Here is a 19,696-nt window from a genome sequence, read left to right as displayed (position 1 = left end):
CTTGTGGTGGAGTGCTGCATCTTGAAAAATATTGTGATCCAAAAATGATGGCACCTGGGAAAGGCAGAGGAGTTCACAATAATTGATGAGGGCAATCAGTACAAGTATAAAAGGAACAGAAAAGAAAGGATTTCAAAAACACCACGTAACCAGAGGTTGCCAGGGATGGTGTAGTTGTTCAGCACGACATTCCTTGAAATGCTCCACAATCACCTTCTGCATTAACTTTTTTATATCATCCACCGCTCACACACCTCTCCAATAAAGAACATTGAAATTGTTCAAACAGTTATCATGTGCGTGGAATACTGACAATGCATACACACTAGCTGCTGTGGAAACCCATTAGATTAGATTAGATTCCCTACAGTGTGGAAACAGGTCCTTCAGCCCAACAGCTCATTGCAGACAAAAACACCAAATATGAGTTATTTAATGGCAAACACAATAATTGCCTTTAATTCATTTCTCACCCAAAAGTCAACATAGAATGCTTTTCTTTAAACTACCACTCCTATGAATTGCCCAACAATAAAGGTGAGGCATTATATAATGAAGTGAGGATGTTACTTAGGGAGGAATTTAGAAGTGATAATGTTAGTTGCACCTAGCACCTACACTTCGTTATCATTGACCTTAAATAGCAGAGTGGAGTTGGAAGGGAGAAGTGGGGGAGGCAAGTGGTATATGGTTGGCAAATAAGGGCAGTATACGAAAGCCCCATCAACGACAGAAAGACACTGGATTTTCAGGTCACATGGGGCAAATGAGCCGTCTTGAATCTGACTGTTGTTGTGGGTATGCTGGGACCAAATTCTGAGAGATTTCAGACTCAGTAACTTCATCCATAATAAACTTAACCCAAAATTTAATGGAAAGAATGATACAGGTCGATTTGATTCCTGAGAGGTTTCTTGAATTGTTGCCAAATTGATGAAGTAGAGAAGCATCAATAATAGAATCATTGTCACTTAGCAGTAAAGTGCTCTTTGCATTTTTATGCAATCTGGATTTTGCAAACCAAATGATTTGCACTGCTTTTCTCCTGACACCAGAAGTGTAGAACTAGAAATTTAAGTTCAAGGCCATTGTTTCAGAAAAGCAACTGATGATTTTGAATTATTCAGAGAGACAAAATGTCACAGCATATAATATAGCACATAGTCAGAGTTCTTGTTATGGAAGTGACAATGTATCACCTTAAATGATAACAATATCCTAAATCAGATGGCTCAGTGTATTGACAGATTCACCAGAGAATAATTGAGAAGCTTGAGAGTCAAAAATGATTGAATTAGGGTCAACTTTAATGAATGCCAATCAGTAAGAATCCTGGAACAGTACAGTCCAGCATGTCATGAAGGACTAGTCAAAGTTTATTATGTGTTCTCCATTCAGTAAGATAAACACAGAGGATGGAACTTGACATGGGCGTGAGCGAGATGGGTTATAATGAGATTCATTGCAAAGTGGCATGAGAAGTCTGGGGGAGTCCAGAACTAGAGGGCATTGGTTTAGGGTGAGAGGGGAAAGATTTAAAAAGGAGCTAAGGTACAACATTTTCACACAAAGGGTGGTGCGAGTATGGAATGAGCTGCCAGAGGAAGTAGTGGAAGCTGGTACAATTACAGCATTTAAAAGGCATCTGAATGGGTACATGAATAGGAAGGGTTTAGAGGGATATGGGTCGAGTATTGGAAAATAGAACTAGATTAATTTAGGATATCTGGTTGGCATGGACAAATTGGACTAAGGGGTCTGTTTCCATGCTATACATTGCTATGACTTCATGACTCTAAGATCAGCACAGCCTATCTCAGTATCAGGAACAAATTACATTGTTCATACATTTGCCAAGTGGTGAGGAGAGATTCTCAGTGGGCAGTGGTGAGTTACTGTATAAGGAGGATTATTGCTTGCTAAACAACTTTTTAACAAAGTTTGGGAGAAGATTTGTAGCTCGGGTGCTCGTTGTTGTGGTTCTGTTCGCCGAGCTGGGAATTTGTCTTGCAAACGTTTCGTCCTCTGTCTAGGTGACATCCTCAGTGCTTGGGAGCCTCCTGTGAAGCTTCACAGGAGGCTCCCAAGCACTGAGGATGTCACCTAGACAGGGGACGAAACGTTTGCAAGACAAATTCTCAGCTCGGCGAACAGAACCACAACAACTTTTTAACACTTAGCTCACATCATTAAAATTCATCTTCCTATCTCACCAGATACGTAGAACAAATGAGACATCAAGAAATTTCATAATGAAAGTCTGAGCTGACTGGGAGAAGCCTTCATATTGCTTAATCCAAAACTGCATCTCAGAGCATAATCCATGTCCACCAGAAGCACACACAACTTCTCCATGGGCATGGCACCCAACATTTGCCAGCCACCCATGACCATCATAGCAGCTCTTTGATCAACTTGCGTGCTGCTTAGGAAACACAGATTTGCATATCAAGGTGGACCAGGATAGCACTGGAAGGCATGTACAATGATATTTTGCATGTTGACATGGACACTCAGCTGTTGGACTGGACCAGCCTGCTTCTCAGGGCTTTCCACTTGCTCTCTTAACTCTCACTCACTCAGTACCCACCTGCATGCTTGCAGCAGCCATGCATTGCCTTGCACTGCTTGCTGTGTCATGTCTGATAGTGTTTGACTTTAGCTGAAGCACAAATGAGCTATCAGTACTGCCATATTAATGTGCCCCCAAGTTGACTCATGGACAAACTACCTGTCACATTTGTCATTGGGAATCGGTTTGGCAAGTTCGTCTTTATGAATGGCACACCATGACATTAATCTAACAGTTACAGCATGTACCAGCTACCAATGCAGCAAATACATTTCATGTTTATTCAACCAAATGGGTATGTTGGACACCAGGTGGGAGTTAGTCCTCAGTCCAGTTTAGGATAGTGCTACTGTCCGTCAGGGGCTCCCAGTGCCATCCGTCATGGGCTCAGTCCTGGGTTGGCCAGTGTTGGACAAGGGGAATGAGCAATGGTCAGTTCTGTAGGGCCATCGAAAACAGTCAGGAGAATCACACATCTTCAGTCAGGGAGCTGCTAACACAATGGTCAGGTGTCCAGTCAGTCAGTCTAAGGGCTGCTGGTCAAATTCAATCAGAGGTTTGAGTCAAAAGAGTCCTGGTGTCCGTCAATTGAATGTTGAGCTGGGCTGCAAAGAGGTAGGAGGGGGATTGCTGTTAATAGGAATGGGGGAATCAAGGCTGGAGTGGGGGCAAGCTGAAGCATGTGCAGATGTGGGGCAAGGACAGTGATGGGGAAACTCAAGTGTATGGAATGGGAATGCAGAAGAGGATCAGAGGGCATGGCAGACTACAGAAAAGGGCAGTTATTGGCATGACTACCACTATGGTCACTACAGTGGAAGCATAGAGGAGCAAGGTGGCATTATTAAGGTGTAATGTCAGGATTCAGGAGATAAGGAGGGCAATTGGAGGTGGTGTTCAATGTGGGGAGTCACCACATGGGGATGATGGATGGAAATGGGCTGTTAAGATAAAAGAGGACATAGCGGGTCTTGGGTAGTGTCCAGGGCTCTTGGTATCACTGCCAGCTGTTTCCCTAACATTACATGCCATTCTCTAGATGCAAAATACAACTGGAAAAAGCTGGAACAATGCCCTGGGTTGGCAGAGTTGGTGTCTCTTCGATGAACAAAAATACAGGATCCATGTCTGCTGAACACTAGGACACTGAAGAAGCAAATACTGGGAGCATTCATTTGGAAACTTCAACTACATTTTATTTGCAGTTATTTCTTCGCCCATTTGCAATGCAGGCAGAGTCAATGTGATCAGTCACCAAATGCTGGTCAAAGGTAAATTGCAACATGCCATTGGTGCTGCAAATCAAACATGATCATCTCAGTGTGCAGACGTTAGCATCAATGTCTTCGAAGGAGGTGAATGCTGGCCAACAGCATTCTATGATGTGTGAAACTGCCGGGGTGCTGCAAGACAAGGGAAATAAAACTGCATCGCATGTATGCTGATGGACTGCACTGAAATTGATGACAAGTGTTATGGTTGGTGTGGTCTGAGATAGGCAGGAGTAATGTGTTGACGTAATATGTTGGTCATTCATTTGGTGCAGCACTGTCACCAAATTGGTCCGTATGCTGGGACCAGGACCATGAATCAGTAGACAAAGCATTGCTGAAGATGCAGTTCCACTGCATGGACTGTGTATGTGTGTGTATTTGTTTGGTGGGGAAGGGTGGGCAGAAAGAATGTGTTGCATCATTCTAATATACTCTGCTCTGCACAATTGTATCAGGTACTAGTGTGATGTGATAGATGCTGAGGGATTGCAAGCTGCCTTCCAAGGACCAAGAGGAGGAGGAAGCTCTTTGTACAGCTGTATTGAGAATTACAAGTATGAGAGGACTTAACAGGCACCTGGTTCCAGTATATGGGAGCTGTGTGTAGCAGATCTTGGTGGGTTCTAGAATAATTATTGGTCATAATGCCGAAAGTTGATTGACATTGTGGGGTGAACTGTAATCTCTTTTCTGGCTGTAAGTAAAAGCTCGTGTTTGGAATTGACCAATTGCCCGCATGCGATGCTCCCCTATTGGACAATGACAAGATGAGGCAGATGAAGACAAGTGAACTTGAGTTCTGGTGATTTAAACAGTTACAAGGGTGAGAGTTCATATCAGCCATGATAGCTGTGTGCCATGAGCAGTGTGGCTCTGAGGCTGCAGCACCATTATGTTACCAGTGAGGGGCAATGCTGGATTGCCAATGCTTGTCCAGTTTCACAGTGACTTTTAAGGTGTTACGACAGCAAAGGATGCTGGAACAACACACAGTAAGATGGGGATATAATCGGGGGACATAATAGAGACAGGGTAGGTAGTTAGTGAGTTTGGAAAGATAGGGAGGGAGATCTCATTAGGCCTTGCAGTGATAAACCTCAATGCAAGTTGCAATTAGCCAAAAAAATGTGAGATTAAGCCAAGAGTGTATAATTCCTGGTCTGAATGGAAGGCCTCTGTGAGAGGTTGTCTGTTGCTGAAAGTTATGAGGTTACTTGTCGTATACAAATAATTGGTTTGTAATACATAACTTGAAGATGAGTAAAAACAGAAGTTTTCGACTTGCACTTATCAGGGCTGAAATGCATCAAAGCCATATTTAGAAAGGAAACAACCCCATAAGTCACATGAGAAGGGGAAGCTGATTCATTCGACTATGGTTGTCAGGGAGATTTAGCAGGAACTGTTAACCGTCAATCTTCATTAATTGATTACATTCAAACCAGACAAGTCAACTCCAAATTGTCACGGCATTGCCATGGAATGGCAACAGCGTTTGACTGTCTCTAATAACACTTTATTCATTGAAAAGGTTACAATGCGTGGGCATACTCCTTTGTCTTTAAAACTCAAGTCCTGTTTCTTTTACTTTCATAGGATGTGGATATTGTTGGTAGGGTCATTACTTATTGTCAATCTCTAAATATAACTAAGGTCAGTGGCTGGCAAACCCATTTCAGAAGGCATTGAGATTCAACCACATTAGTGTGGGTCTGGATTCACATGTAGGTCAAACTAGGTAAGGAGAGTAAACCTCCTTCCCAAAAGGACATTAGTGAACCAAATGGGCTTGTATAACATCAAGTCGTTTTCCTTGGAGTAGAGGAGGCTGATCAGGGTCAAGATTCAAATGTATAAAATTACATGGGGCATAGAAAGAGTAGACAGGAAGGAACTTTTATTCTAACTGGAGAAAGCATAGATTAAAACTCGGGGTCAGGAGATTTGGAGGGAATATGAGGAATTTTTTTTCACTCAGAAGGTAGTGGGAGTCTGAAACTCACTGCCTGTAAGCATGGTAGAAGCAGAAGCCCACATAACATTTAAGAAGTATTTAGATGTACACTTACAATGCCAAGGCACACAAGGCTATGGCCAAGTGCTGGAAAATGGTTCGAATAGTTAGGCAGGGGTTTTTAATTGGCACAGACTCAATGGGCCAAAAGGCCTTGCTCTGAGCTATAGACATCTATGATTAACAATTAATGCGGTCTGTCATGGTTACTATTACTGAGACTAGCTTCTAGATTATGTTGATTTGAAATTCTACCAAATTCTACAGAGAGATTTAAAGCTCTGTTCCCAGACCATTTAGCCTGAGCCTCTAGGTTACAAGTCTAGTTACACTACCACCTCCTATAGTGAGTGACTATCAGTAGCTTCTTGCATGTGGAAATCAATCATGACCCTAATTGATTAATCTTCATTCTTAAAACAGAATTATTTACTAAATATTGTCCAATAGCAAAATCACATCTAATTTTGGACATTATTATTTGAGTTTTTCCAGCACAGGCTAATTGAACCCACAAATCAAGCAGAATTAGCTGATGATCTTTACATTAATCAGGACCCATTAATTGTCCAGTAGGAAGGCCACTGATAGCCCCAACTAATTCAAACTATTGACATGCAATTAAAATAACTTCCAAACCCTTTTGGTTTTTAGCATAATCACAATTTATTTTTATTGTAAGATTTCATTATTAAAAGATGCAATTAGTTTGTGCAGATGGCATAGTATTGCTAATTAACCAAATATAAAGAATGAAAATATTTTCAAAGTTAAACATTATCAGTTGTCTGAATGGGGTCATAAAATTCATCCTCCGCTCTACTAAATTCTTGTTATTAAGTGGATGTTAACTCATCTTTCACAAGGAATTACAGAAAAGTTGCAAGCCTACATTTCCAGCTAGTGGCTTCAGAGCAACTTTGATAGATGCTAGAAAGTAGGTCATTAACATACTCTTGGTTGGATACAGAATGTTGTAATCTTAGGGAAGGGGAAACTTTTGTTTAACTACTATTCTCAATTCATCAAGAGTCTGCGGTCACGTTGAAATAGTTGTGAATGGAAAGAAGAAGAAGAAGCAAATAAATTACTAATTTTAAATTATCCCTTTACATAATCTAAGCATGTTAATCAGATTGGTTAAAAATAATCCTATAAAAAATAAACCTTCGGTAAGGCTGCTAGTCTGTATCTGTTTACATTCAATTTCATTGTGACACTATAAATAAATTTTCCCTCTGAGACAATATCACAATTTTCATTTAAGTTAAAACCCTAACTTGGCAATTGTAGTGAACACTTAAATGTGTGTTCATTTTACGTTCTTTTGCCCACTATTTTAACACAGAATTTTTCATTTATTAAATGAAAAATGTGACCTCTTCAATCATTAAATGTGGCAACAATATTTTTAAGCTTATTTGTGTTAAATAAGCGAAAGCAGGAAACAAGCAAAGCTACACAGGAATTGTAAACATGTGGAACTAGTGCAATCTGATTTGATCCAACCCTTTGAAACACTTGGCATTGTATCTTACTTTAGGCATATATGCAGCACAGCTTCCATTTAGGATGCGATTGTAAGATAACTAATAGGAGACATTAAACTCAGAATTTGTTTTGCACTGAGAATGTAATTTTCTCTATGAACAATAGCAAAATCTTATTCCGCAATGACTTTTAATTTTTTTTCTACTTTTGATTTTGTAATACACAAGGATGCAGTTTGTTCATGGCATTGTTAGCCCTCTTCCTGAATCTTGCTGGTTCCCTTTTAGTTTCTGAATTTGTATGGGACAGTGACTAGGGGTGAAATGCATGAGCAGAACAGACTTGCTGCTTCAGAATTTCATCGATTTTTAAAATACAAGCTGAAATGTACCTTCAAGATATTACACTTGTTTCACAGATTGGTTTATTTACTTTCTCAAAAATGAAATATGGTCAGGTTTGTAGTTGGAAATACAAAATGACTTTGATTTGCTTCCTCAGGTTGTTATATTACTATAGATTAGCAAGCAGAGAATTGATCAGGGAATAGACAAAAACAGGAAAATACATTCCACAAATTCTGACTTTAAAATAGAACCATCAGAATATTACATGTCTGATATACAAACTATAGCTTCTTTAAATGCTTGATGAGTATAATTCATAATCATGCAATGAAAATAATGCCAATATTACTTATAATTTAAAATGTTAAATGTGAAATATAAGCCATTTTATTAATTGAGTGTTACTGATGAACAGGTAGTGCTTATTCCCGAGGTGGTCAATGACTGTGACGTTGGTGGTGCACTCTTGTCATTTGTATCAGTTTTGCCACTAACTAATTCCTCTGTGTTCCTTTCTTGCTTCAATAAGATTATATAACATTTGGGAACAAAAAGACAAGCAACCAAGCCAAAACTAGATGCCAAAATGGCAAACATCTCAACAGCAACCATATATTTTCCCCGAGTGCTTAAATAGGCTGGGATAAAAGAAATCCAAACAATAAAAAAAACAAGTAAGGCAAAAGTCATAAACTTAGCTTCATTGAAGTTATCAGGTAATTTCCGAGCAATGAATGCAAAAACAAAGCAAATAGCAGCCAGTAATGCATCGTACCCTAACACACAACACAGAAATACAACAGAGCCTTCATTGCATTCCATAATTATTTTGATATTTTGAGACTGTGTATTCTTGACAGGGTATGGGGGGAGAATTATTAACCAAGCTGCACAAAGACAAGCATGGCATGAAACAAAGATCAGTGCAATAATTCTTTGCTGCAAAGGGCTGAAAAGTTTTTCTGTTGTGTCTTCAGGTGACTTTCCTTTGGTTTTTCTGGCTTTGAGCATCAGATTAACAGCCTTTGATAACATGCATGAAAGGCAAGTAGCAAAACTAATAGCAAGAAGAACTTGTCGTGTCATACAGGACCATGCCACTGGCTCACCAACAAAGACAACTGAGCTGAGAAAGCATATAACTAATGAAAATAACAGCACAAAGCTTAGTCCACAATTGTTAGCTTTTACAAGGGCAGTATCCTTTCGAATCAAGTAAGCAACAGCAATGGCTGTGGCAACACAGGCCCCAAAAATCGATAGCGCTATTAATGCCAGTCCCAATGGATCATTGTAGCCAAGATATTCGATCACTTTATGCACACATTCATCTCTGTTTTCATTGGACCAGTAATCTTCAGGACACTGAATGCATTCCCTTGAATCTGTTAAATAAACATGAAAAACTTATTATGTTATTGACCATATGTACTATCATGCACTATGTATATTAATATGTATTATTTAGGCCTACAGTATACAACTTCACTAAAACAGCTCAAATGGCTATTACTTTGGTAAATATATACACTTAAGCAACCATTATTACAGCAGTAACAGTTGATGCACAGTACTATTTTTCTCCTAACTTTTAAACCTAGCAAATAAGCAATTCTTGTGCTACATTGGTAGTGTCACTATCTCTGAGGCAGGAACTATAGATTTGAGTCCTGTCCCAGGAGTCATAGAGTCATAGAGATATATAGCAAGGAAACAGACCCTTCGGTCCAACCCATCCATGCCGACCAGATATCCCAACCCAATCTAGTCCCACCTGCCAGTCCCCGGCCCATATCCCTCCAAACCCTTCCTATTCATATACCCATTCAAATGGCCCTTAAATGTTGCAATTGTACCAGCCTCCACCACATTCTCTGGCAGCTCATTCCATACACGTACCACCCTCTGCGTGAAAATGTTGCCCCTTAGGTCTCTTTTATATCTTTCCCCTCTCACCCTAAACCTATGCCCTCTAGTTCTGGACTCCCCAACTCCAGGGAAAAGACTTTGTCTATTTATCCTATCCATGCCCCTTATAATTTTGTAAACCTCTATAAGGTCACCTCTCAGCCTCCGACGCTCCAGGGAAAACATCCCCAGCCTGTTCAGCCTCTCCCTGTAGTTCAAATCCTCCAACCCTGGCAACATCCTTGTAAATCTTTTCTGAACACTTTCAAGTTTCACAACATCTTTCCAATAGGAAGGAGACCAGAATTGCATGCAATATTCCAACAGTGGCCTAACCAATGTCCTGTACAGCCGCAACATGACCTCCCAACTCCTGTACTCAATACTCTGACCAATAAAGGAAAGCATACCAAACGCCTTCTTCACTATCCTATCTACCTGCAACTCCACTTTCAAGGAGCTATGAACCTGCTCTCCAAGGTCTCTTTGTTCAGCAACACTCCCTAGGACCTTACCCTTAAGTGTATAAGTCCTGCTAAGATTTGCTTTCCCAAAATGCAGCACCTCGCATTTATCTGAATTAAACTCCATCTGCCACTTCTCAGCCCATTGGCCCATCTGGTCCAGATCCTGTCGTAATCTGAGGTAACCCTCTTCGCTGTCCACTACCCCTCCAATTTTGGTGTCATCTTCAAACTTACTAACTGGACCTCTTATGCTCGTATCCAAATCATTTATGTAAATGACAAAAAGTAGAGGGCCCAGCACCGATCCTTGTGACACTCCACTGGTCACAGGCCTCCAGTCTGAAAAACAACCCTCCACCACCACCCTCTGTCTTCTACCTTTGAGCCAGTTCTGTATCCAAATGGCTAGTTCTCCACCACGTGTCAGATACAGACCACCGTTCAACAACCCACAAGCCAGGGACACAGTCAGACAGAACGGATTCAGGATGATCCAGGTAATAATTACAGATGCTCACAACAAACTTCACGAATACAGACAAGAAATTGCACGCCAAAAATCGTTAATTTCAAAAACTACCAATCAGGAATGGACCCGGACCATAGAACAGGCCGTCACCATAGGACAGAACAGGACCACACACCGTAAAAAAACAGCACGAAAAGAAAAAGTAGCCAAACTAACATATAACAGAGAGGACACCACAACACACACCTGGGTTAGAAACCTCTCCCACAGACAGCTCACAGACACGGAAAGAACAATACTGGCCAAGGGAATCAACTACAACCACAGGGACACCAAGACAGCAGACTTCCTAGCAGCACTAGAATGCACACTCAGGAACAATGGACTGACAGAAGAGACACAACAAACAGTGAGACAAAGTATCATATCTCTGATAACAAGGAAAAGACAAACACATAACCTCAACACCAAGGAGAGGGAAGCACTAAAATCACTAAGAAACAATAAGAACATAATCATACTACCAGCAGACAAAAGCAGACTACATTCAAAAAGCGCAACAACTACTTGCAGATACCAACACCTACCAAAAGAGGGAGTTTGACCCCACCCCACAGCTCACCAATAGGATAAACAACACACTGAGGAACCTACAAAAAAACGGACAGATAACCAGGTTCGACCTACAAAGAATGAAACCTGCAAGCAACAACACCCCCAGATTCTATGAACTACCTAAAGTGCACAAACCAGACATCCCACTCAGACCCATAGTATCACTACCAGGGACACCATCACACAAACTGGCCAAAGAACTACAGCAGAAACTGAAACACCTGATCAGCGGATCCAGACAATCTATACAATCAACACAGGAATTCTTGGACATCATCAGAAATATACACATAGACAAGGAAGAAACTATGGTCTCATTTGATGCAACGGCACTGTTCACCTATATCAACAAAACCCTAGCCAGAGAAACAATAGCCAACCTGCTGGACATATAGAACAGACAACAAGACCGGGAACCTATCAACAAAGACTGCATACTCAAACTAATGGACCTGTGCCTCACAACACACTTCACATTCAACAACCAAATATATGAACAAATCAACGGCACACCCATGGGCTCACCCATCTCTGGACTCATAGCAGAAGCGGTAATGCAAAGATTAGAACAAACAGTCTTACAATTAAATTCAACCCAAACTCTGGATCAGATATGTGGAGGACACCTTTGTGATCATTAAAAACACAGAAATAGAGAACACACACCGGATCACCAACGCCACACTCACAGGAATCCGATTCACTAGAGAGGAAGAAAAGGACAACCAACTCCCATTCCTAGACGTGATGGTACAGAGAACACCGAACGGAGAATTCACCACAAAGGTATACAGGAAAGCCCCACACACAGACCAAGTCCTAAACTACGAAAGCAACCACCCCAACACACACAAAAGAAGTTGCATCAAAACACTATTCAAAAGGGCCACAACACACTGCAGTACACCAGAACTGCAAAAAGAGGAAGAAGAACACCTCTACAATGTATTCGCCAAAAACGGATACCCACGTAATTTCATCAACAGATGCCTAAGGGAAAGACCACAGAACGAGGACATGCAGCAACCCAAAGGACTAGCCATACTACCATACATCAAGAGCATTTCTGAACTGACAGCCAGACTACTGTCACTAGGACTCATAACAGCACACAAACCAACAGCCACTCTCAGACAACAACTCACCAGAACAAAGGACCCGATACCCAACATGAGCAAAACCAACGTAGTGTACAAAATCCCATGCAAGGACTGCACAAAACACTACATATGACAAGCAGGAAGACAGCTAACGATCCGCATCCATGAACACCAACTAGCCACGAAACGACACGACCAGCTATCCTTAGTAGCCACACACGCAGATGACAAGCAACATGAATTCAACTGGGACAACACTACTATTATAGAACAAGCCAAACAGAGAACCGCCAGGGAATTCCTAGAGGCATGGCACTCATCCACAGATTCAATCAATAAGCACATCGACTTGGGCCCAATATACCGGCCACTGCAGCGGACAGCTGGAACTGACAACCAGAAGCGGCAGATACAAATCACTATAAATACTGGAGGAAACATCACAGAAACACTTCACAGGAGGCTCCCAAGCACTGAGGATGTCACCTAGACAAGGGACGAAACGTCTGCAACACAAATTCCCAGCTCGGCGAACACAACCACAACAGCTAGTTCTCCCTGTATTCCATGAGATCTAACCTTGCTAATCAGTCTTCCATGGGGAACCTTGTCGAACACCTTACTGAAGTCCATATAGATCACATCTACTGCTCTGCCCTCATCAATCTTCTTTGTTACTTCTTCAAAAAACTCAATCATGTTTGTGAGACATGATTTCCCACACACAAAGCCATGTTGACTATCCCGAATCAGTCCTTGCCTTTCCAAATACATGTACATCTTGTCGCTCAGGATTCCCTCCAACAACTTGCCCACCACTGAGGGAGGTCAGGCTCACCGGTTTATAGTTTCCTGGCTTGTCTTTACCACCCTTCTTCACCAGTGGCACCATGTTTGCCAACCTCTAGTCTTCTGGCACCTCACCTGTGACTATCGATGATACAAATATCTCAGCAAGAGGCCCAACAATCACTTCTCTAGCTTCCCATAGAGTTCTCGGGTACACCTGATCAGGTTCTGGGGATTTATCCACCTTTAACTGTTTCAAGACATCCAGTACTTCCTCCTCTGTAATCTGGACATTTTGCAAGATGTCACCATCTATTTCCCTACAGTCTATATCTTCCATATCCTTTTCCACAGTAAATACTGATGCAAAATACTCATTTAGTATCTCCCCCATTTTCTGTGGCTCCACACAAAGGCCGCCTTGCTGATCTTTGAGGGGCCCTATTCTCTCCCTAGTTATCCTTTTGTCCTTAATATATTTGTAAAAACCCTTTGGATTCTCCTTAATTCTATTTGCCAAAGCTGTCTCACATCCCCGTTTTGCCCTCCTGATTTCCCACTTAAGTATACTCCTACTTTCTTTTTACTCTTCTAAGGATTCACTCGATCTATCCTGTCTATACCTGACATATGCTTCCTTCTTTTTCTTAACCAAACCCTCAACTTCTTTTGTCATCCAGCATTCCCTCTGCTTACCAGCTTTCCCTTTCACCCTGACAGGAATATACTTTCTCTGGATTCTTGTTATCTAATTTCTGAAGAGTTCCCATTTTACAGCCGTACCTTTACCTACGAACATCTGTCCCCAATCAAATTTCAAAAGTTCTTGCCTAATACTGTCGAAATTGGCCTTTCTCCAATTTAGAACTTCAACGTTTAGATCTGGTCTATCCTTTTCCATCACTATTTAAAACGAATAGAATTATGATCGCTGGCCCCAAAGTGCTTCCCCACTGGCACCTCCGTCACCTGCCCTGCCTTATTTCCCAAGAGTAGGTCTAGTTTTGCACTTTCCCTAGTAGTTACATCCACATACTGAATCAGAAAATTGTCTTGTACACACTTAAGAAATTCCTCTCCATCTAAACCTTTAACACTATGGCAGTCCCAGTTGATGTTTGGAAAGTTAAAATCCCCTACCATAACTACCCTATTATTCTTACAGATAGCTGAAATCTCCTTGCAAGTTTGTTTCTCAATTTCCCTCAGACTATTGGGGAGACTATAATACAATCCCAATAAGGTGATCATCCCTTTCCTATTTCTCAGTTCCACCCAAATAACTTCCCTGGATGTATTTCCAGGAATATCCTCCCTCAGCACAGCTGTAATGCTATTCCTTATCAAAAATGCCACATCCCCTCCTCTCTTGCTTCCCTTTCTATCCTTCCTTAGCATTTGTATCCTGGAACATTAAGCTGCCAGTCCTGCCCATCCCTGAGCCATGTTTCTGTAATTGCTATGATATCCCAGTCCCATGTTCCTAACCATTCCAAGTGCATCTGCCTTCCCTGTTAGGCCCCTTGCATTGAAATAACTGCAATTTAATGTATTAGTCCTGCCTTGTCCCTGCCTGCCCTGACTTTTTGACTCACTTCTGTTCTCAGCTGTACCCATGTCAGATCAATCTCTTTCCTCACTATCTCCCTGGGTCCCACCCCACCACCTTACTAGTTTAAATCCCCACAAGCAGTTCTAGCAAATTTCCCTGCCAGTATATTAGTCCCCTTCCAATTGAGGTGCAAACCGTCCTTCTTGTACAGGTCACTTCTACCCCAAAAGAGTTTCCAATGATCCAAAAATGTGATTCCTTCTCCCATACACCAGCTCCTCAGCCATGCATTCATCTGCTCTATCCTCCTATTCCTACCCTCACTAGCTCGTAGCACTGGGAGTAATCCAGAAATTACTATCCTTGAGGACCTCCTTTTTCAATTTCTGCCTCACTGTCTGTCATCTCCCTTCAGAATCTCAACCTTTTCCCTTCCTTTGTCGTTCGTTCCAATGTGGTCAATGACCTCCTACTGGCCCCTGTCCCCCATGAGAACATTCTGCACCGTCTCTGAGACATCCTTGATCCTGGGAAACGACACACCATTCTGCTTTTTCTATGCCTGGACACAGAAACGTCTGTCTGTACCTCTGACTACAGAATCCCCTAACACAATTGATCTCTTGGAAGCCGACGTACCTCTCCGTTGCATTAGAGCCAGTCTCAATACCAGAAACTTGGCTGTTCGTGCTATGTTCCCCTGAGAATCCATCACCCCCTACATTTTCCAAAACAGCATACTTGTTTGAAATAGGTATTTCCACAAAAGACTCTTGCCCTAGGTGCCAACCTTTCTCACCCTTCCTGGAGTTAACCCATCTATGTGACTGTATCTGAGACTTTCTCCCCTTCCTGTAACTGCCATCCATCACATACTGTTGCTGTTGCAAATTCCTCATCGCTTCCATCTGTCTCTCCAACCGATTCACTCGATCTGATAAGATTCACATCCAACTGCATTTAGAGCAGATATAATTCGCAGTAACCCTTAAACTCTCTCTTTAAACTCCCACATCTGACAAGACAGAACTTGATGATAAAGGCATATGCATCATAACAAGGGTGTTCTTAACCTGCAAATCCTTCCAACCGCAGACCGTAAAGGCTCGGAGAGATCTCTCAGTGGAAATAGGTTGGAGCCCCCACCATCACTTACCAAAATTCCAGAAATGCAATAATTTTGCCTTCCTGAATGAACACACTGTCATCAAATGAGCAATGTTTATTTACGCCCATTTCAGATCATGTTGTTCTAAGTCAAATATATATCAAATTATTGTATTTTATTTGCATGGACTCTTATTTCTCACGAATAGGACAGATGTAATGCTCAGACAAAGTGAGGACTGCAAATGCTGGAGATCAGAGTCAAAAGATGTGGCACTGGGAAAGCACAGCCGGTCAGGCAGCATCTGAGGAGCAGGAGAATCGACGCTTGAGGCATAAGTCCTTCATCAGGATTTTTTGGCGGGGGGGGGGAGTGGCTGAGAGATAAGTAAGACTGTGGGTGGGGGTGGAGCTGGGCAGAAGTTAGCTGGGAAGGCAATACATAGGTGGGAGGTGATGGTGATAGATCGGAGCAGAGGGTGTAGTGGAGAGGTGGGAAAGAAGATGAACAGGTAGGACAGTTCAAGAGAGCAGTGTTGAGTTGGAAGATTGGATCTGGGTTGAGATGGGGGAGGAGAGATGAGGAAACTGGTGAAATCAATTTTGACGCCATGTGGTTGGAGGGTTCCAAGGTTGCAGATGAGGCGTTCTTCCTCCAGGCGTTGGGTGGCTTGGATTTTGCGATGGAGGCGGACCAGGACTTGCATGTCCTTGGCTGAGTGGGAGGAGGAGTTGAAATGGTCAGCCAGAGGGCAGTGCAGTTGTTTGGTACGTGTGTCTCAGAGATGTTCCCTGTAACGTTCCATGAGTTGGCATTCTGTCTCCCCAGTGCTCGCCCCTGTAATGAGTGTGATGCAGAGGAACATTTATTCTGGTGGTAAAATGGGGTCCAATGCCACTTTTCTGCCATTGTTCAGGGTAGGACTGTGACTTAAAGGTCTCATCCCTCCACCATTGGTACTCATCCAGCAGTGGGTGGAGCATTGTTACATTGGAGGACCAAAAAGCAAACTCTCTTGGCGTTGCTTGAAGGCTCCCAGTGGGTATTGCTCACAAGAGATGCCTCTCTTCAAAGCATTCAGTGTCTGATCAAGATACCTAATAGTGGGAAAGTAGAGAGGAAAGTTTACCGAAAGTAATCACCTGCCCTTGCTGCCATCCCTACCCCATCTAAGAATCCCACTCCCTCACCTAGTCTGCATGTGGATTCTGGGTCTCAGGTGGGTACAGGCCCAGTCTGACACCCTCCAGTCACAATGCTGAGCAAATGACTGTCAGCCTTTGACTCTGGGAAAATATACCAAAGTCCACTTAGCACTTGATGCAGGATGCCTTCATAGAAAAAGATGATGCAGGTTTCTAGTTCTGTGACTGCATTGAATAGAGCACTTGACATTTGTTCTTTTTGGGAAAAGTGAGTGAATTGATCTCATGCAATACCATGATGACTTCTGCATCACAATATAGAATTGAGTGTCTATCTTTCAATCACATGACTAACCAGTTCTGTATGGATATAGGCACATTTACAATTCACTGTACCCCATCACAGTGTCAAGTCTCCAGCAGGCCTCCCTGAATGGATTTTTAGTTGTTCCTGTCGTTTTGTTATTTTATCATTCAGAATTTGATGAGGTGAATGGTATGTGCTCACCCATCTCCAGCACATAAAAACTTAGTCAGCAGTTCACCAACTTTATAGGTGGCTGTCCACAGTGATATTAACTGGAGCAAATCTTTACATATTAAAATAGAGTTCCATCCTTCAGCAGCACCAGTCCTATGCACAAGAGCTGTAACCCAGTCAGAATGGCTAGCAGCTGAGTAGCTCCAGCAGTGGTAGGGACGGCTGCTGAGATAATGAGCAAATCCTGAGAGAAAGATCATGGATGCTAATTGCAAAGCTAAATCAGCAACTTTTAGTCAGGGATGGTTTGCAAACACTAGTAAGAGAGGGATGGGAGGTTACATTTGAGAGGTATGGGGCAGAGATACAAAGGTCAGGCACCATCTTGTGGATGACCCAATGAATACACAGGATGCCCTAAAGCAGGTACTCCAACCCCATATCTCAAGTTGGGAAAATAGCCAACTAGCCATTTTCCTTCTATCTGCCCCAACCCACTATACCTCCACAGCAGATTGGAAGTCCACCCTTAAATAGCATTTTTAAGCAAGTTAAGGGCTGTGCTCAGCCTAAGGACATCTTATCTGCCAGCTATAATGTAGAGGACAGTTCAGTGGTGGCCAGGAAGTTGGTTCACTAACCATCTGTTTTATTTTACATGCTTTTGCCACCTGCAAATACATTAGCAGGGAAGCCATAAAACTATACGCCCCCACTTCATTTAACACACTTAATAAAACTTACTTTTTTTTTCTCTGTTTTTAAGCTATTAACTTCAAGTTTTATCTTCCAAATTCTAAATGGCTTTTCAAAATGTCTTATTAACCTTCTTCAATTACTGCCAAGAAAGCTATGCTCACAGATTAATGGGATGTGATAAGGATAATGATGATAATGTTACAAGTGCTATGTTGGATATCTGGCACTGAGTATCGTGCATGGTAGTATTTAGGTGTATGCCAGGAATTTCTTCCAATCTAAGTGGATGTTAAGTAGAGATCAAGAATCTTCTCCATCAAGGCTAAAAGGTCTGGAGCATGTACCATTATATCTTCCACCCAGTTTATACTAACCAATTACAATGTAGTGTTAAAACAGATTTTAGAAATAACCTGAGCGCCTTTGGTTTTTACCTCAATCTTAACCTTACCACCTCCAGACTCCTCAACCCCCACCGCACCCGCTACCGAGAGAACTGTTCAGTATGAAGTGAGCAAAGAGAAAGAAAACATTAGTAAAATTTAGAGAATAGAAGCAATGTAAAACACTAAATTTAAAAATCGAATACTACAGACCTGTGCATTATGGTCTATATTGTCACCATAATGGAGAAAAGGTGAGAATGGAACTTACAAGTCCCATCCCCAAATACAGCACTTTCCAGTTTCACAGGGCAGAAATAGGTGGGATTGGAATTTATGCATGTGCAACTCACAGAGCCTTTTAAATCATCAGCTATGTATGGAAGTGGTAGCCTTGGCATGTGAAACAGAAGTATGCATGGTAGACTCAAGTAAGGCAGATCTGAATTTTGTGCATTTTTATGAGAACAAGGATCACTTTTGGACAGATAAAGTATCCCTTTGGATACCTCAGGGTTCCTTTGGTGAAGGTGAGATACCCTTTGTTGGATGTCAGATGCTGTTTGAAGGAGGGTCAGTTGCTCTTCAGGGAAGATCAGGTGCACTTTGAAATTGTTTAATGTAGACATAAATGTGCATTAAAAGTGCATAAACTCATTATCATCAAGCTTACCAGAACGGTCCACAGACCTGTCAAAGGAGCTTGTCATAAATATAAGAAGTCTTAAAAAGGGGACCCGTCGAGAGCAGGTGTCAAATGTATCAAGAGAACCTGTCAAAGGGACCTACCAAATGTGTCAAGATGATTTATCAGAGAACACCATCAAGCTTTCATGGTATTTAAATTACATGCCTTATTCATCTTTTGTTAAGAATGCCTACAGTGTTAAAATAAATACTTGTTATTTCAATCTGTCTGGTGTGATAGGCCTGAGGGCTTCCATTACTGGATTATCGTGGTTTGACTGATTTTCCAATCATCCATAATCAGGGTAGATTGCCTTTCACTTCACAGTTTTGATTGAAGTTGTACACTCTTTGATGTGGGACTTTGAATTCCAATGTTTGTTATAAATGATCTGCACTTGCATGGCATATCATTAAAACATTTTATTTAATTGAAGGACTGTAAACATAATAAATAGGTTTTATGGAAGACTTTTTTTTTCAAAACAATGAAATCAGCAGTAAGTACTTAGAGATGTATTTTATCTCAAATTTGCACTGGTCCTGAGGTTCACCCATGGTGAATACTAAATGAATGGTATGGTAAGTGTAAAGG

At 41.7% G+C, this 19,696-nt stretch overlaps 1 protein-coding gene across 1 annotated transcript in view; it reads right to left on the bottom strand.

The window, feature by feature from the left end:
* Positions 1-8,088: 8,088 nt before the first annotated feature.
* vmn2r1 (vomeronasal 2, receptor 1) overlaps positions 8,089-19,696 on the bottom strand; it is a 35,012-nt gene continuing 23,404 nt past the window's right edge. The window contains exon 6 of the mRNA XM_072571686.1: positions 8,089-9,083. Coding sequence (XP_072427787.1) covers positions 8,089-9,083 — 995 coding nt within the window. The remainder of the gene's footprint in view (positions 9,084-19,696) is intronic.

This window comes from Chiloscyllium punctatum, chromosome 6 (assembly GCF_047496795.1).
Source record: "Chiloscyllium punctatum isolate Juve2018m chromosome 6, sChiPun1.3, whole genome shotgun sequence".
NCBI classification, from domain to species: domain Eukaryota; kingdom Metazoa; phylum Chordata; class Chondrichthyes; order Orectolobiformes; family Hemiscylliidae; genus Chiloscyllium; species Chiloscyllium punctatum.
This window is presented reverse-complemented; position numbering and strand designations above follow the sequence as displayed.